The following is a 20,179-nucleotide window of genomic DNA, read 5'->3' on the forward strand; positions in this document are numbered from 1 at the left end:
GTTGCCCACGCCAAGTGCCGCAGACCAGGAGTTGCATTGACTAGACAGGGTAAGGTTACCTTCCTAATCAGCCAAGGACGGAATTCGTCGGCTGTTGGTATAGGGGTCGGCGAGGCTGGCGGTCTTTGACTGGAAGTGCAGACCCCGGTTGCCTCCCTTGAAGTGCACTTGATGAGAATTCCATACTTTCTTCGCCATTTAGGTTTCTCAGGTGTCTATTCTTGTTACTTCTTTGGTTGTAATATATGGAACTTGAGACTTCTCCTAGCACTTGTTCCACTTTCTCCAGACCGACATACAAATACCCAAGATGAGCTCCAGCAAAGAGGATAGGCGCAGAAATGCATCGAGATCCCCTCTTGATGGTACACGAAGCTTCGACTCTGGTTGACTGGATCAGTATCTTTATTTCTCAAACTTCGTTGAGTCTGGGCAATGACCTCTTCGCCTTTCTGAACCAGAGTCTTCCTCATACTGTCTCAAGCTCGACCGTTGAACCTCTACAATTGCCCACTCATGGTCTCGAAGGATCGCCTGTCTGACCTAACATCTTGCTTTCTTTCTGGGATATAGATCGATCTCTAAAGACCTCCTAATGTTGGCGTTTTGTAATCGTCCGGAGTCACTTCTCTTTGAGGTACGCATGGCTCATACCACCACTGGAAGGCCACTCGACCTTAACTAATGAACATCAAATCGCACACAGATACCACTCATTCTTCCATCCAGCATCCGTGGCATTGCAAACGCAACCCAAAACGATCCCATGTTATAATCAAAATTCAACAAACCCTACCCGCGCATCAAGAAGTATACAAGTCGGATCTTCGCTCGGCACCCCAGAATGGAGCCTGCAAAATACCCAGTGCTAGCTCTCACGGCTATGCCATAATTACAACAAAGTGGCTATGAGGGCCTAAAATTTATCTAAAAGCTACTCATCGCGATCTAGCTACGAGTTGATACTTGATAGGTATCTAGGGCTGAGGTGGATCACACCCAATCCCAGATCGAGAATGTGGATATCAACCCCACGAACACCCAAGTACCCCGTACCAGACCCGCAAAGGCCAGATGCCGAATACAGCACATCCCAGACGTTTGTTTGGTAAATTATTATTTATGTCCACACCTGTCAAACATGTACCTGAGGTGACATGCCTTGGTCAGACATTGGGGAGCGACTAGTTAACTACCTATCTACTTACTCAACCGATGCACATAACACCGTGCGCAGAATCCAGGGAAAAGAGAACGACCCATAATTCATAAAATAGAAAGAACTACTTAGTTCTGCCTAATTGAAAGAGGGTAGGTGCCTTTCATGCATTATACATGGATCCATCCCTCCGGAACACATGGGCGACGAATTCCCGTTCGAGATCTTATTTTGGATGCCTCTGCGTGGAACCGATGAGCAAGATCGAGATGCTGGGGAGATTCAGAAGAAATCAATGTCAAATGCGCTGTGCAACGGCAGACTTCGACCTTACTTCGAACATGGAGGCTATGATCCCGCGCATGCCTCAAATAGCGTTGAGGAAGCTAGGGCATCCATTGGGTTATGGTGCAGCGCGCGAAAAAAGGCGGATCAGATTTTGTGGTAGCAGGGTGTGATTTTCCCAAGAAAAGGTTACGAATAAATACAAAACAAGGGTGGTAGAGTAGCGAAGTAGGTATCATTATATCTTTCAACCTGATTATAACGTTAATCCGTGTGACTTCTTGAAAATCGTCTTGGTAGGCTATAGCCTACAAAATAACCAAAATGTATATCACAAGAAAATGTTGAAACGCAGAAAGAAGGCACGAAAAAGCAAAATGCCTTCCGCGTCCAGAATATCAAGCCTCCCATGGAGTGAGAATGACATTTTATTGGGCAGGCAACGTGGTGGGAGCCTCGTAGTGCGCACTGGCCTCAACTCTCTTCTCCTCATCCCCGTCATATCCGGTCTGTTCAAGCATGGCAGCACGGCCTCGCTCGTTCTTGGTCTTCCAAGCAGGAATACCGATGTATCGGATCCCGTTAGGGTTTGTGAATATGCCCTCTACATCTTCAAGCGTCTTCCCGGCTGTCTCGGGGAACATGAAAAAGACGTGCAGGAACATAGCCGTGCAGAAGACACCGAAGATAATGTAAACTCTCCACTGTACGTTGACAAATGCCGGAGGGACGAAATAACTCAGGGCAAAGTTGAAGGCCCAGTTGGAAGAGGTGCAGAGCGCATTGGCCTTGCCACGAACACGAAGCGGGAAGAGCTCCGGAGGGTACACCCAGGAGACTGGGCCCCAAGTGATGGCATAGGAAGCGACGAAGAGGTAAGTGCAGGCAATGACAGCCTTGGATGGTGGGCCACGGATGATCCAGGATTGAGCCTCAATACCCTCCAGACCACCCGGCGGTGCTGCATGGCCATAGCTTGCCATGAGGCCGGCGTTGGCGAATAGGAACGCGAGCATACCAAGGGCGCCAAGCATTAGAGTGGGTCTGCGACCCCATTTATCGACCCAGATAATTGCGGGGACTGTCATAACCACGTTGATGATATACTGGATGCTCGACGATACAAGCAGATTATCGCCCTCCAAACCGGCCATGGCGAAGCAGTAAACGATGTAGTACATCATTACATTCATTCCCGTTAGCTGCGACCAGATTTGAGTGAAAATACCGATGTGAGTGCGGTTAATCATGCCAGGCTTGATGAGCTCGAGGTAGGAGACGTCCGAGTTGTGGCGCTCAAATTCGCACATGCCCTTGATTTCCTCGTACTCGCGCAGAACAAATGGCGAATTCGGGTCGCCCTTGCCATGTACAAGTGTCAAGACAGCGAGACAGTCCTCCCATCGGTCCTTGCGAGCCAACCAACGGGGTGATTCAGGCAAGAAGATCATTCCGATGAATAGCAGAATGGCAGGGATCATTTGTAGACCCCAAGGAATACGGAATGCAGCAGCGCCGTTGATGTAGCTTGTTCCGTATGAGATATAGAACATGATCAAGATACCCCAGGTGATGGCCCACTGCTGGAGACCGACTAAACGGCCGCGCTTGGTGGGAGGAGCCAACTCGGTGATGTACACGGGGACCTGGGCCGAACAGATACCAACGCTGAACCCGTTGATTATACGACCGACGACGAGCATGGGGATGTTCTGAGAAGCGCAAACAATGATAGAACCGATGCACCTAGTTGAAGTTAGGCAACCGATGGAAAGTGATAAACTCGGGTCCGTACACCCCGAAATCATTGGGGAGTGACTAACCAGATAACAGAGCCAATCATGATGGAAGTCCGACGACCAAACTTATCAGAAAGGAAACCCGAAACCAAGGCTCCAAGCCAGGAGCCTCCAGGCATGGCAGCGGTAATACCACCCTGGACATCGGCGGAAGGCCCGTTGCACTGTTGCAGACCATCCTCATCGAACTCAATGGGGCCCTGGTGGAAATAGCATAGGTAGGCTCTTGAGCTGATGATAGCGGACATGGACGAGATATCAAAACCGAAGAGACCACCGCCGATGACGGCGATGGCCGCGATGAAGTAGATGTTGCCAATAGCCATGGCGAGGCAATAGGATAGGAGAATGACAACCGGGAAAGCAAAATGTGGAAGAGAAAAAGAAAGAAAGAAAAAAGCAACGCGAACTTCCGCAGGGGGAAGGCCTGATTAAATAGGATGCCGAGACGGACAACTGGAGTCCTAAGGAAAGAGAGGGAAAGAGTGGGCCAGAGATGCAACCCCAGAGTCCCCGAATCTCAAACAGATGACAGACGAAAACTCTGGCCTCGCTTTAAACTTGCGCCGGCCCCAGTTGGGTTGTCAATGAAAAATTATCGGATGCGGCCTGGTCGATGCGGACATGGCACTGAATGGCCGAAAGCAGTCGTATGGCGGCCCACCACTGCACAACATGCTTGGAAGTAAGCGAACTGCATATACGGGATGCAAATTCAGTCCAACACAACCGTGCGGCATTCCAACTTCTGGTTCGTGAGACTCCAAAGCGAAACGGAGAATCGGCCAATCTCCAGGTTTCGGATATTTGCGTCCCAGGGTTGTCTTAGGGCGGGCTCAGGAGATGCGGGACTCCGTGGGGATCGAATGCAACCCAGCTCGGAGTGGCCACAACGCCGTGGGAAACAATTGGCCGACACCGAGAAACGGACGGTAATTTCTCGGTTGATCTGGCGGCGATTCCCTGGGAAGGCAGAGATGGTGTGATGGAATTGGAGGCCGAGGCGACAGACGTGCCCACCAACGCCGGATTCACGCTGCCAGAGGGATCGGCATCCTGTGCACACACCACTTCCTGTCTGCTCGCGTCCTCGACTTTGGCATCAAGAATGTCTACTCTGGGCCTATGTCGAGTATGGAATCCTTATTACAGATGTCAGCTCGTCACCAGAATGTCGTCTTCCCACTGTACTCGGCTTCGGGACGGCATGCCCGCGCCAAGGAGAGCGAAGCCGTGGTTTGATCCTTTGGCGAGATTGGATTCCCCCTTTTGGTTTTTCACCGACAGGGAACCAGCGAGTCAGTGACCGTGACCGCAGCCACTCCCGCTAGCTCCAACTACTACTATTAGTTAGTTATACTCGAGAGTCGAGTGCCATGAAAGCTTCTGCTTGGGCCCTGCTGGACTTTGTTTAATTTCGATACTTCATTCATCTCTCATTAACATTACTAGGCTACGGCTATGATAAAGGTGTGGTCGCGAGGGTATAAACAAAAGAATAAAAAACCTGGAGAAGCGTGGTCGGAAATCTCCGTCTCCAGGTGGGTAGTGGGTAACAATGAACAGATTAGCAAGTCAGACCACGAGCTCCCATTCCGCAATGTACGCCCACGCCATCCCCACCTTACCAACCTGTCGCTGGTACTCCTCCACCGTCACCCCACGGGCGTCCTCTCGCTGCCCCAGTTTCGTGAGCACCGCCAGCTGCACCTTTTGGCCCGGCGCCCCCAAAGCCCTTGCGTCTGCCACGTCTACATACCACACATCCCCGCCTCCGTCTGGCCCTGCCGGTCGCCAATGTGCGAACGGGAGACGCTCGTCTTTGCGCCCATCCACCCCGTGAATCATCAGCAAGAATAATCCGGGTCTCGCCCGACTGTGCCTTTCCAGCGACCAGTGCTCGCAAAACAGGTTAAACTGGAACCGCAACGGCCCAGTCTGGCGGATCGAGATCTTCTGGCTGGCCGGCCGGAACGATCGCTCGCCAATACTGTGCTTTTTCGCGTCGCTGAAGGTCCTCGGCTGCTCCGCGCAAAGCGGTGAATTCGGGTCTCCCAGGATATATTCTTCCCAGCTGATTTCGCGCCGTCCATCATCACGGTAAAGATGGGCGTTGTCTTTAGGGAAATGTTTAAGGCCGAACTCATCATTCGTCATGGTGAACATGCTCGGGTTGAAGCTGCGCACGTACGGCATGTTCGGCCCCGTTGTATGGCCCGCACCCCAACACGCGTCTATCAGTTTCCAGTGTCCGTTGTCGATTCGCACAACGTTCCAGGCGTGTCCCGAGGGTGAGAACGGTGGCAGAGCGGCACCAGGAGCTGGAGACTCATACCCGGCACCTTTGCCGTGTCCAGAGACCACTCTAACTTCCAATCCTGCTTCTTTTGCGAGGGCGGCGAACAGACCAGCATAGCCCTCGCATACGGCCAGTCCCGACGCAAGGGTACTGCTAGGTGTAGACGGTTTCACGCAGTTATTGTAGAGAGACACTGTATCGTAGTCTATATTATGGTGTAGCCATGTAAAGATGGCCCGTGCCTTGTCGGTAGCGGACAGGAATGGCGCCGTGAGCTCCCTAGCAAGCCACCCAATGTCCTGAGTGGGGAGCGTTTGTCTCGGATACCGCGCAGCATGCGTGTCCGGCGCTGTGAAGTCTCGGCACACCATGCACGCTGCTGCTACTGTTGCAGCAGGAGGCGATGCGCCGTTAGATACTGCGCCATTAGATGCCGCAACGCGCGGCTTGGTCGCCATTATCGCAGAGAGATCTGGACGGGAGCCCACCGGTACTGGAGGTGGTGTACCCGCCGAACCGGCATCATGGGCAGGAGAGCTCGCTCCATTAGTATCTTGTATCTTTTTGCTGAGCCCTCCGAATCCCGATCCCCGAATCTTATCCAGCGCATTACCGGACGGGAGAGGCGGCGGGAGCCGCTTTGGCTGTGGCGGGGGGTTCGCGTCTTCATAAGCCGGCGGGTTAGGCGACGTATCGCGCGTATTCCTCCGAGGGAGCTGTGGTGGTTGTTGCAGCTGTGAAGGCGTGACGCTACGCTCCGTCGAGACTGTCGAGGCACTCTGATTCGAAGACCGACGAGCCGGGAGACTCGGTCGGGGCGGTGGTACCGGTAACCGTCCGTTACTGCTCGCCACGGTCTTGGGTTTTGGTCGCGACACTGTTGACGATACCGCCGGCTGGGTATTCTGTCGCTTCGGAGGCAACGGGGGCAGTTCTGTTGCACCCCATGGCGGTGCCTTTACCACTGATCCAGGTGTTGTAGGTTTCGAACTCGATTTCCCCGTCGTAGTTGTGGAGGCCGACAGTGCACTCGTAGACGTATTAGTCGACCGCGATGCATCAGACGCAACAGAATCAACCGAGGGCCGTCGCGGTGGCAGCGACGGTGCAGCAAGTTGCTGGCTCGAGCTTTTGCGGGCCGGTAGCGGTGGGGGTCTTTTTGGCTGCTGCCTGGCAGCGCCTGGCGTGATATCGCCAGGAACAACACCAGCGTGTGAAATCCTCGGGACAGGTGGCGGCGGCTCCTTGCTGTACGGCGGAGGTTGGATCGGAGCAGTGCTATTGTTATTATGATTACCGTTCGACTGCGACGAGGCAGGACGGAGAGCAAAAGCGGTTGGCTGGCTTCCGAGCAACGGCGATCCCGTGCCCTCAGAACCTTGTCCAGTTTGTGCCTGTTTCAGGGCCCGGATGCGTTCCTGGATGGACAGGACCTGGGGTTCTTCCGACATGCTGCCACCTCGACGATAAGGATGACTGAAGAATCCGTCGGGCAGAGAAGGTTTGCGGAAACGGAATCAGGGGACTCGCGCGCAAGGGCGGCGTGGCGGCGTCAAATATCTGGGCTGGGCTGGTGAGGCTCAAGCCGGAATGGGGCGCTTGGCGGGATGAGGGACTGCGACGCTATTCTTAGCGAGGGGTAGCAGGGCCATAAAGAGAGAAAAGAAAAGAAAAGAGAGTGTAATATAAGTAGAGGGAAGGGAAATAATATAAGAAAAATGCTTCATGCACGATTTAGCCCCATGAAACGACAGTGCCCCTCTGGGGTCGAAACAAGGCTGTGACCGGCTCAGCCTTGATTCTTAATCTGGGTGGAAATTGGATCGCATCGCTCCTGAATGCCTGAGGTGTTGATCCTGTGATCCCTCACATGGTTTTAGGGAAGGCGGTGGTTTGCAAATGACCCTGGCCTCTAGTTGCGCCCCGGTGGGCTTGTACAATGTCACTGTTTCACACGTATAGTGAATTTGTTTGCTAGGTCCCTGTTATTAGTCAAAGTGGACATTTGACCTTACGGTGATTACAATGATGGTTGTTGGTTGCTTGGAAAATACCCGTCGTAGCTATGTATATATTCACTGTGGGACAAACTCGCCCTGAATCTGACGTATTACCCAACCTAGTGACATATCGATTTAACCAGTGTTTAGCAGATGTCTAGTAGACGGTTCCTAGAGGGACGAATCCTGTGTAGTTTGAAGCAGCATGTGAATCTCTATCAAAATGGGTGATGATTGGATAGGTTAAGTATAGATCATAATGACGCTACTCGGCAGCTCATGTGCAGCTTGTTTCGCCGCCTTCAACATTACCAGATGAACTCAGATGCCCTTTGATTTCGATATACGTCAGACAATATATTCCAGGCCACATCAAGATACTAGGTTGAAATGCCGCCGAAACGCAGAGCGAGAGCCCCTAAATCGGGACCCCAAAAACCAAACTCGCCCTCATCCCCGGATCAAAAACCCACTTCCCCATACCACGATGATAACCTAGAGCACGACAACATCAAAGTTTCAAATCAACGCAGAGAACTCCCGACAGAGCCATTGACACCCGAGGAAATCCAGATGCCCGAACCACTGCCCGAGACAGACGAGGAAATACCCGAAGAAACGGAGCATACCATTGGCGAGGCGGGAACAGCAGAAAAACACGGGTTTGCTGGTGGATATAACGCATTGAAGTCGCACAAGGGGCAATATTACTCTGGTATGGCGGTTGGGGGCTCGCACACTTGGAACTATGACCCGGGTGTTTGGAAGGAGACGAAAGAAGAGCCGGATTTGTGGAGAATCGATTATAGGACTAACAAGAGACGGGCCAGGAATGCGCCAAAGGGGAGCGGAGCTCCTGTGGGAACAGAGTACCACTGGCTTGTTGTTGGGCATCAGGTATGCGTCTTCCCGCTGGCTTTGCCGCCTCGCGTTGATACTATTGCGGATATCCCGTGAGTGGCATTGTTTCTGACAAGCATTTAGTATGTTAAGAAAATAGATGCCAACACATATGAAACTGCCCTTGAAGGGTCAAAATATAAATTGGCGTATAGGTCAGCCGATTCGAACTCTTGGTCTGTTCCCACCATCAAGAAACAGCGGGAGCGAGAAGTTGAGCTACTTGAAGATGCTAAGTTGCGTGTTCAGGGCCTGCCGCCTGTTTCTGAGAAGGTTAAGGTCGAGAAACAAGAAAAAGGCCAGAAAAAGTTAGACGCTATGTTTGGTCAAAAGAATGTGGCAGGGACGAAGAGAAAAGCTGAGGAATGAAATTATTCTCGATGTCATGGCGTCGTAAGTCATAATACTTGTTTGCTCTAGGGTTTGCATTTCGCCTTCAGCGTGGGAGAGCACATTCAGCTGCTGAGGACGGTTGGGCACAAGATGTGCCTCGAATGAACGAACGTAAATGGTGGTTGACAAGCACAGAATGTGATGTCGGAGTGCAGACAATGGCAATTTATCAAAGGATGACGTGCTCTCTTTCTGCCTTTTCAACCATTCTCACTAGAGCATCAGCAATCCCGTACGAGAAAGCATACCCTCCACCCCCAAATCCATAAGCTGACAAGATAACGCGCTTTCCGACTTTTTCGGAGTCGAGCCGGAAGCCGCCTTCTCGAGAAGGACGGATGCCGACAATGTAACTGAGAGACTCTTCGGAAGGATTTGCGGGAACAATTTCAGGAGAAAGGTGATGCGCACGGGCAATTTCATCCCGGGCAATTTCCATGTCTACTTCGGGTGACCTGTTGCGATAAGTGTCTGTGCAACATATGTGAAATTGGAAGCTTACAGGTTTCCCCTTTGTTTGACTCCTCCCAAGATCACGCCTTGGGATAATGGACGTGGGATGATGTATGTGTACTGCTTTCCGTTACGGAAGTATAACGTATGGCAGTTGCTCGTACGGTAGAACACATTTTGACCACGCTCGGCGAAGCATTTACCATCCTGGACGTCACGAAGCGTCTTGCTGCCGATACCGCTAGCATTGATGAAAATGTTTGACTCGGGGAACAGTGCGTAAAGCTCCTCTAACGATTCAACTCGCTTTCGGACGAACTGTCCTCCAAGGGATATAATCTTCTCTCGAAGATGTGGCATGTGTCTAGTTGGATCTGTAACCACGGTTTCGTATGCCCATCCGCAGTTGAAATTCGAAGGAAGTTCACCAGAGGTCAAGTCGCGGAACTGTGGCTGTGATTAGAGAAGTATAGTAAGGAGTTGCAAGGGTCTTACCTTGGGAAGTATAGTCTTGCCCCAGGCCGAGGAGTTCTCGGGCGGAGCTTGTTCCAGGTATTCTTTGGAATCAACAATAGAAACGCCAGAACCAGGCTCGTCTCGCGCCATCTTCAATAGATGCCGGTAGCAGACGGCTTGGAGATAGCGTTGCTCGGGGCTAATCCCACCTGCTGCATGCCATGCAGCCCCCGCCCAGGCGGAAGCGTAAAATATGTTCTGGTCCCCCGGTAGGTATTCTGCCACTAGGATAACAGAGAAGCCATCGAGAAGAAGCTGCCTAGCGGCTGCACACCCTATAATTCCCGCACCGAGGATAATGATCGGACGCTGCGGAAACGGCGTGGCGCTGGAAGGATGACCGCAGTCTCCCATTTTGGTTAATGCAGAATGTTATCTGATGTAGCGTAGGCGGCGCAATTGCACTGTAGAGAGCTGAGAGAGGGGAAATCTATGGGCGATAGATGCACGTCGAGGCTCGAGGATGGAATATAAGGGAGGCCGGTTAAAAGGTAAACGGCATCTGCCGACTATCGAAACTCGGGAGGGGAATCATCACAAAGAATTCAATAGCACATCTCTGGTTCTCCATTTTTGTTGTCACTTGCCTATTGTGAACACGCGCCGTGGGGATTATGGCTGGGAGCAGGCGGCTGTATCCGCTGGGCCAGAGCTTAGAACACCGACGTCTCGCATCCGACGCCAGACGGAGTGACAGGATTTGTTGGAGCAAGGGCCCGCTATCAGTCCACAGAGCGGGAGCGAGCGACATGTGGATGAGTGGCGGAAGGACATTGTTGGTGTTGGGGTTCTGCCACTTACTGAAAGCAGCAGATTGCGGGCGGATCGCGCCGACAGGGATTGCAATTTTCGCCTGCAAGTCATACGCACTAGTATTGCCGTGCTAAGATTGCGGTCCACGAGGCTTGTGATGCGATAGATCAGAGTCAGACATTTGTATAGATGCAAGATTCTTTGTTGTCGCCAAAACCAATGGCTTCAACTGTAGCAAACCAGTCACCCCCGAAGAAGATGCTGCGTAAGAAAAGGTGGGGGCAGAAAAGGCTCAGCCTCAGGCATGACTTCACTGCTTTTTCCGCAGCTTTTTTTCTCCGCTTCCCCTGAGTCCTGATTCAAACACAACTGCACCCAATTTTGATGCTGTTGCGTCTTGCTTTGCCCTTTTGATGTTCCCCGGTTGAACTTGGGGATCAATGATCAACCACCAGGGGCCCACCGTCTACCACTCGGAAGCCGCCCCCAGTGTCCTCGATCGCGCCTCTCCCGCGTTGGACATCACAACTCACAAGCCGGGCCTGGCTTTTCATGGAGGATGCGGGAAACCGAAAAGAATCCCCTTCACAGGGGTTCAATAAAGGTGGGTTATGCTGATCCTGCGGCTTGTATTGGCTGTCTCGCTCTCGTTGTCCAGTCTTGCCAACGGCTGTATCACAGTATTACTATATTGAGTAATATCTGATCGGTCCCAACCCGCACTTCGTTCCCCGAGTGCTAATCCAGACACCCTGTGTTTAGGAGTCGCCAGCGAACAACCTGGAAGATCATGACACAGCTCACAGTGGCGTGCTCGACGATCGTGAAGCGGAGAAGGTCCTTCCTTACGACGCGGATGACTCGCCTTTTCCGGAGGTGCGAGCAGTCGTTCCACCAGTGGATGACGTCGAGTTGCCTATAAACACCGTCCGAATGTGGACTATTGGCATTCTCTTCACGATTGTATGCATCCATATCAGTTCCTCCCCTGGCCCGCAATCCTTGTCAGTCTGGGCCCGGCCAGCTCCACTTTGCCAATCACTGACTCGAGTATGACTATAGATCGGGAGTGGGCTGAATCAATTCTTTAGCCTGCGACAGCCGAGTGTAAAAATCAGTGCGCTGGTCGCACAGCTTATAGCTTTCCCGATTGGGTGTGCATGGGCACGGTGGATGCCATTGGGTTGGCTGAACCCAGATCGCCGATTCAACATCAAAGAACATGCCTTGATCACGATCATGGCCAATGTTTCATTTGGGTCGGCTTCTGCCACACAAATTATCGAGGCAATGGTCAAATTCTATAAGATGCCGTCAGAGGGCGGATTTCAGGTCCTCTTATGCATTACTACGCAGCTATTTGGGTTCGGCGTAGCTGGGATGGTTTCACGCTGGCTCGTGGAACCTGCGACTATGATCTGGCCGCAGGTCCTGTCGAACGCAGCTCTTCTCACCACCCTTCATTCTAGAGCCAACCGAGTCGCTGATGGCTGGGCTATCACGCGAATCAGGTTCTTCCTCTTCGTTTTCGTTGGTGGCGCAGTCTGGTATTTCGTCCCAGGATACCTCTTTGCTGGCTTGAGTTTCTTCAGCTTTATATGTTGGGCTGCACCGACCAACGTTGTGGTCAATCAGCTCTTCGGACAGAAGTCCGGACTTGGGATGTCTCTGCTCACTTTCGATTGGTCCCAAGTCGTTTTCGCAAATGATAGCCCTCTCCTCGTCCCCTTCTGGGCAGGGTTGAATGTCATGGGCTCCTTTATGCTGTTCTTTTGGATTCTTGTCCCCATAATCTATTACACAAATACGTGGTATTCTGCGTATTTACCGCTCCTGGATTCTAATACTTTCGACAACACCGGCCGGTTCTATGATGTACACCGGGTAATGAACAAGAACGGCACAGTCGACGCCGATGCTTATCGAGACTATTCTCCGATGTTCATACCAGCTGGATATGCCGTGACATATGGTGTAGCATTCGCTAATCTAACGGGGATCTTCGTGCACACGGCTCTTTACCACGGAAAAGAACTGGTTCAGCAATGGAGTGGCCGCCATGAGAGAGACGTCCATTCTCGTCTCATGGAATCATATGCCCCAGTTCCGTGGTGGTGGTTCGGAGCAGTGACCCTATTGATGTTCATATTAAGCATTGTCACCAATGAGGTGTGGCACACAGCGCTTCCAGCGTGGGCAGTCCTGCTGGCCTTCGTGCTGCCGATCATCTATTTCATCCCTGTGGGGATTGTCAAAGCCCTAACTAATATCACGAGCAACCAACTCAACTTGATTACCGAATTCATTGGTGGCTATGCATTTCTCGGTAAACCCGTCGCCAACATGGCTTTCAAGTTTTATGGATACGTAACGGTCTCACAGGGTCTAGAGTAAGTAGTGGCACTATTATCACCCCAACAGGCAAACACGCTGACTCGGTGATACTATAGATTTGTAGCTGACATGAAATTCGCACACTATCTCCACATCGCACCGCGCACACTCTTCTTTGCGCAAGGCCTAGCAACCCTAATCGGCGCGGTCGTACAATGTGGCGTAACTGTTTTCATGATCACCCGTTTCGACGACATCTGCACGCCCGATGCCGACGGCGATTTCATCTGTCCCCACGGCCTGGTGACCTACTCTTCCTCCATCATCTGGGGTAAGCACCTTATCTCCTTCCATTTCCATTATCCTACCACTCTTTCATAGGAATAAATTAACCAACCTCTCACAATCCAGGTGCCCTGGGCCCAGGTCGCAATTTCAGCCCAGGCCAAATATACGGAAACCTGCTCTGGTTCTTCCTTGCCGGCCCCGTTATCATCGTGATAACATACCTGCTCGGCCGCCGCTGGAAAGCAGTAAACTACGTCTCGTGGCCCGTTGCATTCGGAGCCATGAGCCTTGTCCCGCCGGCCACAGGCATCAACTTCTCCTCGTGGTGGGTTGTCAATGTTATCTTCAATGGCCTCATTAAGCGGCGGAGACCGGCTTGGTGGTCGAAGTATAGTGAGTCCCCCTCCACTTTGTCTTGGGTGGAAACTCCACCGTTTTCCATCTATAAGGATGCGTTCGCTGACAAAAACTCAGACTACGTCCTCAGCGCAGCATTAGATTCAGGCGTCGCGGTATCGACCGTCGTTATATTCTTTTGTATCATGCTACCAGCCGGCCCACTGAAATGGTGGGGGAATAAAGTCTTCTTGGAGACGGCCGATGGACGGGGAACACCGTGGAAGAATCTTCCTCCGCAGGGTTGGTTCGGGCCTAGTAGTTGGGAGTGAAGTGCCTGGCTACATTTCACTCATAGACCAGTCCAGTTAAGGGTTGTGACTTCTTGTAGATATTTACATTTATCTAGACCATGTAATATAGACAGCTAATAAACAATGTATATGTCATATCATAACGCGTTCAGTCTACAATGCTAGATAGATCATTCCATATACAAACCATAAAATAAATAAACACAGTGGTAAGATCAAAGCCCTTACAAGGTATAATACGTCGCCATCTCCTCCTGGAACCAATCATAAGAGTAAAACAATTGCTCCGCCATCTGCGGATCCATCACGGGCATATTCCCTGACGCATCAACCAACAAGACATCATCGAGAACGGGCGCAAGGGGCACAGGCGGGGCCATGAAGACCTGGTTGGGCCCTGTCTGTGGTGGAGGTATCGAAGGTGCCATGGCCTGCTGCTGTTGCTGCTGGTAGGCCAGGTGGCTGAAAATTGTGGTACTTTGTGCTCGGAATGTCTCTGCCAACTTATCCACCCCGGCTCTTCGTTTTCCGAATTCTTCTAGAATAACGACGGCAGCTTGGATCGCCCGCCGCATCATTTGCTCATCTGGCTCCCATACGGGGCCGTGGCCCTCGTTTACTGAATGGAAATTCCTGTTCAAGCACCATAGGGTCGTAATTCCAGCGAAGTAAAGTTGGCTCAGCGTAAGCCATATCCATTTGAGTTTCCCGATTGAGTAACTATCCCAATATGAACGGATGACCGCGATACTAGCATTACCGCAGCTGATTATGCTGTTTTGGTCGGGAGTCGGGTTCCGAGGGCTGGGTCGGTAAAGGAGGAGAAGGGTTGTTGCGTGGAGGTAGTCGAAATAGCTGGTTGAGTAAAGGAGGGCTGGCGGGTATATAGGGCTACTGGTGCGCCAATCGTCGAGTTCCTGCTGGAAATGGCGGAGACTTAGGGATATTTCGGTGGAAGATAGAGGTGGCTGGTTAATGCTGTATACTGTAAGGTATAAGTTGAGCTCTGTCATGTAACATAGAGGAACACCACTTACGGTAACGGTATATTCGAGAGAAAATACGACGGAGCTTAACAACTTGGATGGGAATAGTCAGAGAACTAGCCCCAGGCGTTTCAGTGCCATCGTCATTCAGTTCCCGGGGAAGGGAAACGGTGATATCTTCGTCGGCAATCCCGAGCGGTCGGCCCAGCGTGCTGGCGATAAGCCTGTCCAGGTTATACAGACTCCAAAAGGCTCGCTTGGCCATCTCATCGTCAACCAGATTGGTGGGCGGTCTTGCCTTGTGCAGACCTAGGCTGGTTGAAAGGCGCAGGGCGGTGCCCAGGACATGCCAGATACTGGGACCCGTGGTCGCGAAAAGCGTGTAAAGAGCGAGACTCAGCAATGCGCGGAGGGCGGCGAGGTCCTCATTATGTAGCGCAATTGGAAGAGATTCATTACTTGCGCGATAAAATTCCATTGCCCTGGCCTCCGCATCTTCCGCGGATCCGATAAGCAGGGCAATGCCGATGGTAATGTGATAGCTGCAATGCACCTCAGGAGTCGGGACTTGGCCGGCATAGATCATTCGGAGATTGTCAAAGAACTCGACACGATAAAGGAACGGATACTGGTATCCCATGCTCTCAAAGTACTGGCCTGCCACCCGCTCGGCTTCCTCCAATGTGGCAAGCCGGATAACGCGCGGTGCAGATGAAGAAATTGCCGGACGGGCGACAGACGGGCGACGATGCTCGAGTTTGTCGCGAAATATCTCGCCGACATTTGGAAGTTCTGTTCCCACTGCCGACGGGCTTGCTGAGGCTGGACTTGCGCTCGAGTCGATTCGCGTGGTGGAGCCTCCTACTGTAGAAGCGGCGTGCGGGCTACTGGGGTCGACCTTGATCAGAATTGCCGGCAGCTGATGCCACGAGTTCGGGTCCCCTTCATCCTCCAGCCTGCTGCCCGTGGGCCGGTCAGCGACAGCGATGCCGGTCTTGTGGCGGATTATTTCCTCCAGCCATTGTACCCGATCCTGCAGTTTTTCAAGCTGGTCGCGGGGGACGGATGTGTTGGTGATTTGCGAGCCCGGCGGGGCGATAGTGCAGCGAACGCCGGCCCGAGTGCAGGCAGAGCAATTGGGATAGCGGAAGTCACATTTCTTCTTTCGCTTGCGACAGAAGTCGCAGGCAGTTGAGACACGTTTCGGGCGGGATGCAGCACGGTGAGGCAGGGGGGGAGTGGACGCGGAGGGAGCGGAGGTCGGAGACGGCAAGGAGGGCGAGAGGGCAGAGGAAGGAGGGAGGGGGAGCTGCTGCGCCGGCAGGGGTTCGAGACGGAATCGGCCCAGTTGATGTCGGAAGTCAGGGTCGCGGTTGCTCATTGTAGAGAAAAATAGACCTCTGGAGGCGGCTCGAACCGCTGGCCATCCTGGTCGAGGAGTCGGAAGGTCGGGGGGTTCTTCAGACAAAAGGGAGAATTCTTTATGCCGGCCGACTCCTCCACACTGCAGCCGATCAGTGGGCCGCTGCGCCCTCACAATGGAGTCATGGACCTGGATGAGGACGACTTCGCGTTCAACTGTCAAGTCTCGAATAAGCTCTAGTCTAGCTCCCTCATGGTCACCAATTGGTGGCAGAGGTTTCAGCTCGCCATGTTTGTTCCGGTGTCTGGGCCGCTGCCTGAACCGCAGCTCGAGATCTCGCCCACTATCAAGATGGCCATCTAATTTCCGGGCGTTCCGGGGTCTAAAGGTATGGAAAGGCATTATTCATTCCAATTATTCTAGAGACAAATGATCTCATCTTCAGATTGAAGCGAGCTGTGACGTTCGATACTCAGACTTGCCGTGGTCTAACTGCGATGTCGGCGTTGGCCAGTGCTGGGTGATTAACGGCAAATTGGACATAGCTGCGCGACGGAGTATTTGTCCTTTGTATGACTGTCTATCTGACTAGCCATTCCCGCTAGCTCGTAAAGAGCCAGTGCTTTCGTGATGAGCCCCTTAGTGTGCCCTCCGGTGTGTAAGGACCCGTCAAGGATAGAAGAGACAAAACAGAATAAAAGCTTCTGGGAAGAGTCGCGGGCCGGGAAACTGATACCCGAGCTCTACACTAATGATGATGCATTGAAGTACGTACTAGTGCTTTCGGGTGCAAGTCCTGGAAATCGTCTCCGACTGTATCGTACGATGCATGGCGACCCCGCGGTGGCTCGGAATTCGAATGCCTCATTTCCCAGGCTGTCGATTAAATAGTCTTTCCCTCGTGTTTTCTCTGGCCGTTGTTTCATACTTTGTATCTTTCGAAGTGTCAATTTCATGCCTTCAACTCGCATTTGGGCCTCGTGTTGATCTCGGAAATACCCCATAGACGCATCCCGCTGGACCTTTGAACGAATGAACCAGAATCCGATATACGCCCAATTGCCTGTCGAGAAAGACGAGGCATTATGAAATTCTGCAAAATGTGATCACACAGTGGGATAATACCGGAAGCGAAATGGGCAAACCGATGACGCTCCTGAAAGGGCTAATAATGAAGAGAGCGGCAAAAGACCACCGCTGTCTCTTTACCCAGTTTATGGGAACATTTCAGAACACTATCGGATCCGGACTTGACCAAACATGTGCATGAGGGGTTGTCCATCACGCCATGCTTGTTCAGGGCTGTCGTATACGTGATAGGCGCAACTCTGATCGGCAAGGTTGGACACCCAGTTACTATTCGAGCTGCTGGCATTATAAATCTGGATATGCCCTTCTATCTCATGTCATTGCTTGGGCAGGTCCCTGTTTTAATTGTCTTGGGAGCGTCAGTCGTGGTGGTCTCCTGTATCTCCAGTGTAGAACCAACCTACTCTGTACATGTTCTGGAGACGCAGTGGCTGACAGGTGCATTCCCAACCAATCAACAACTCGGAGCCCGTCGGACGTTTCGAGTAAAAGCCAAGCGCGATCAGTGGCAAAAAAAACCAGCTCAGCTGTCTAGTGTCTTGGACTCTTGGGGAGCGCTGGCGATGGGGATCTCGTGGTTGGCGTTCGGAGACAGTCCGACCCGTGAGGGCACCAATCACGCCCGCAAACACCCGCTGATTCAGCAAACCGGGGGATTGCGGGGAAACTTCCATTTCGAGACGAGTCGCAGGATTGTGAATCCCTTCGCTTTTCGCTCTCGCTTACTCCCGGCCCGGCCATTTTCTCTGTCTTCGTTTCCTTGCATACTGCTCGGGCTGCAGTGCCTTGTCGATGTGTATCTTGAGTCCGCCGATGTAGATCGCCACCTTCAATTTCTCCCCTTAGCGCTGGACGCACAGCTCTTTCCTTGCAATGCGAATCGGTAGGGGATGTGAGCGTTGTCGTCTTCGCCATATCAAATGTACCATTGCTGGAGGGGCCTCGTCATGCAATGAATGCTCTCGACTCTCGCGGGCGTGTCATCTTGACCCTCCGTTCCGCTTCAAGACTGTCCGCCATGTATATCAGAAAAGCCAGGGAACAGCATCCAAATTCGAGCTGGCGTGGGATGCCTGCCAGCCCTGGGTGAAGGTCCCTCAATCATGTACGCTTGTTTTGAAACCTGGGACGTGCTGCTTTCGATAAAATCTGATCAAATCGTGTTTTAGTGATGTTCGTTGAAGAATCCGCTGAGGATCCCGACTCAGATGGCACCTCTGATGCTTTGAGGGACAACCAGCCTCCCTCCAATGTGTTGCCAGCAGTGTCACAACCGCAAATCCCGAGTACACCCAGTCCGCGCGAGGATACAACCCAACCAAGCAACCAACTGATCGCTCAATTGGCGGGCTCTAGTCCAGGCGAGCGGCGAACAATATCCTCTATCAGCATCTCGCCCAAGCCTGCGAGTGGCCCGTCTCCTTTGCCCTCTGTCAGCACATGGGGAGATCTTTCACCATCTTTAAGCTCCCTTAGCCCACGTCAAAACTCTACCGCGCCAATGTCGACGCGCGAAGCCTTCCTTCTCCGTTCCTTCATCCAAACTCTTTCTCCTAGGGTGCGTTCTCTGATACTGCAAGTTAGCTAGTGATACTGACCTGTCAGTTCGATGTTTGTGATCAGCACTCCCATTTCTCGACCGAAGTTCCACGGAGAGCACTTCAGGTTCCGATGGTCCTGAAAGCAGTCTTATGTTTATCTGCACGGCATTCTGCGGTTATATCTGGGTCCAGTGAGTGGGAAGCCTCAGAGTACCACAGTCAGTGCATCGAGTTACTCCTAAATGCACTTGGTAAAGCTGAGGAATCCTACGACGATAATCTATTAATCACCGTGGTAATCTTACGCATGTATGAAGAACTGGAGCTGGCAGCAGATGAAAAGTGTCATTGGCTTGGCTCTACCCGGCTTTTGAACACAATGTCAAAATCAGCTTCATCTGGTGGGCTGGCGGAGGCTGTCAGCTGGCAGTTCCTGCGGCAGGCTATCTACGCCTGTCTGGTTGAATACCAGCCCATGCAACTTAACCTAGAGAATTATGAACATTCGTCCGTCTTTCGACGGAGGGACGATGCAGCCTATTCAAACAGGATCATCTTCTTATGTGCAAGAATAATCCAACTCCGCTCGGCGCCAACATTTAGCTTTGACGAGAACGACTGGAACTATTTGTCCGAATGTGTTGAGCAGTGGCATCGGGAAAAGCCGATCAGCTGGCAGCCTTTGAAATACCAGGAGGCCAATTCTACGGAAAGTAGGCCGTTTCCAGAGCTGTGGTTGGTGTCTCCGCCAGCAGGTATGATTCTTTTAACTCCCCGGAGGCGAAAATGAAACTGACCATCTAAGTCGTCGGTTTACAATACTACCATACCTCTCGCATTCTCCTAGCAACTTCTAACGCGCACCATTCAATCGTCAGCGATTATGAACGCGCCAAACTGCGGCGCATAGAAGAGGTTTGTATACCTACTGTGATATGCGCATGATTCACGCTGACCGTCAAAGCAAACAATCGCATACCACCTCATAAACGTGATTGGGCTGTCAAGATCCAACGAAACGGTCATAAACGCATACTTCATGGGCTGCCATCTCCTGTATCGATGTACGTTTTCCACTCTCATAGCCAAGTTCAACACTAACCCCGTCAAGATGGATTCTGCCTTCGCCATCCAGCCGAACACCAGGGATCATTTGAATTCCTAGACTTTGTGGAGAAGAAAGTAGGATGGCCAACGGCCTGGATCGTTCGCCAGTTGGAGGCCGAGTGGAGCGAGCTTCACACCCTTGATACCTGGAGCCCGCGTTATTGAGATGGTATCTCCGTTTTATATCCGTGACCAAGATTCCTGAAATGTCTTATAGATTTATATATACCCTTTTTATCATGTCCGTTACGCGATATGCACAAG

General features: G+C 52.0%; 7 protein-coding genes across 7 annotated transcripts; 3 read left to right on the plus strand and 4 right to left on the minus strand.

The window, feature by feature from the left end:
- Positions 1 to 1,872: 1,872 nt before the first annotated feature.
- Positions 1,873 to 3,569, minus strand: APUU_20877A (sugar porter family MFS transporter; the record flags this gene model as incomplete). Its single annotated transcript, XM_041699567.1, has 2 exons — positions 1,873 to 3,190; positions 3,268 to 3,569. The coding sequence occupies 2 exons, from the start codon at positions 3,567 to 3,569 to the stop codon at positions 1,873 to 1,875; spliced, it is 1,620 nt and encodes a 539-aa protein (XP_041552639.1).
- A 1,249-nt stretch (positions 3,570 to 4,818) lies between these two features.
- APUU_20878A (uncharacterized protein) lies at positions 4,819 to 6,993 on the minus strand (the record flags this gene model as incomplete). The annotated part of the gene is made up of 1 exon (XM_041699568.1): positions 4,819 to 6,993. One exon carries the CDS (start codon positions 6,991 to 6,993, stop codon positions 4,819 to 4,821), a length of 2,175 nt encoding a protein of 724 aa, XP_041552640.1.
- A 939-nt stretch (positions 6,994 to 7,932) lies between these two features.
- On the plus strand, positions 7,933 to 8,499 carry APUU_20879S (uncharacterized protein; the record flags this gene model as incomplete). The annotated part of the gene is made up of 1 exon (XM_041699569.1): positions 7,933 to 8,499. One exon carries the CDS (start codon positions 7,933 to 7,935, stop codon positions 8,497 to 8,499), a length of 567 nt encoding a protein of 188 aa, XP_041552641.1.
- A 505-nt stretch (positions 8,500 to 9,004) lies between these two features.
- On the minus strand, positions 9,005 to 10,158 carry APUU_20880A (FAD-dependent oxidoreductase; the record flags this gene model as incomplete). Its single annotated transcript, XM_041699570.1, has 3 exons — positions 9,005 to 9,290; positions 9,338 to 9,735; positions 9,784 to 10,158. The coding sequence occupies 3 exons, from the start codon at positions 10,156 to 10,158 to the stop codon at positions 9,005 to 9,007; spliced, it is 1,059 nt and encodes a 352-aa protein (XP_041552642.1).
- Positions 10,159 to 11,116: 958 nt separating this feature from the next.
- optF (small oligopeptide transporter, OPT family) lies at positions 11,117 to 13,847 on the plus strand (the record flags this gene model as incomplete). Its single annotated transcript, XM_041699571.1, has 6 exons — positions 11,117 to 11,161; positions 11,320 to 11,520; positions 11,620 to 12,947; positions 13,008 to 13,222; positions 13,303 to 13,572; positions 13,654 to 13,847. 6 exons carry the CDS (start codon positions 11,117 to 11,119, stop codon positions 13,845 to 13,847), a joined length of 2,253 nt encoding a protein of 750 aa, XP_041552643.1.
- A 206-nt stretch (positions 13,848 to 14,053) lies between these two features.
- Positions 14,054 to 16,580, minus strand: APUU_20882A (uncharacterized protein; the record flags this gene model as incomplete). The annotated part of the gene is made up of 2 exons (XM_041699572.1): positions 14,054 to 14,814; positions 14,867 to 16,580. The coding sequence occupies 2 exons, from the start codon at positions 16,578 to 16,580 to the stop codon at positions 14,054 to 14,056; spliced, it is 2,475 nt and encodes an 824-aa protein (XP_041552644.1).
- Positions 16,581 to 18,140: 1,560 nt separating this feature from the next.
- Positions 18,141 to 20,080, plus strand: APUU_20883S (uncharacterized protein; the record flags this gene model as incomplete). The annotated part of the gene is made up of 6 exons (XM_041699573.1): positions 18,141 to 18,372; positions 18,437 to 18,825; positions 18,873 to 19,563; positions 19,614 to 19,723; positions 19,773 to 19,872; positions 19,920 to 20,080. The coding sequence occupies 6 exons, from the start codon at positions 18,141 to 18,143 to the stop codon at positions 20,078 to 20,080; spliced, it is 1,683 nt and encodes a 560-aa protein (XP_041552645.1).
- Positions 20,081 to 20,179: the final 99 nt, after the last annotated feature.

Source organism: Aspergillus puulaauensis, chromosome 2, assembly GCF_016861865.1.
Source record: "Aspergillus puulaauensis MK2 DNA, chromosome 2, nearly complete sequence".
In the NCBI taxonomy this organism is placed as follows: Eukaryota; Fungi; Ascomycota; class Eurotiomycetes; order Eurotiales; family Aspergillaceae; genus Aspergillus; species Aspergillus puulaauensis.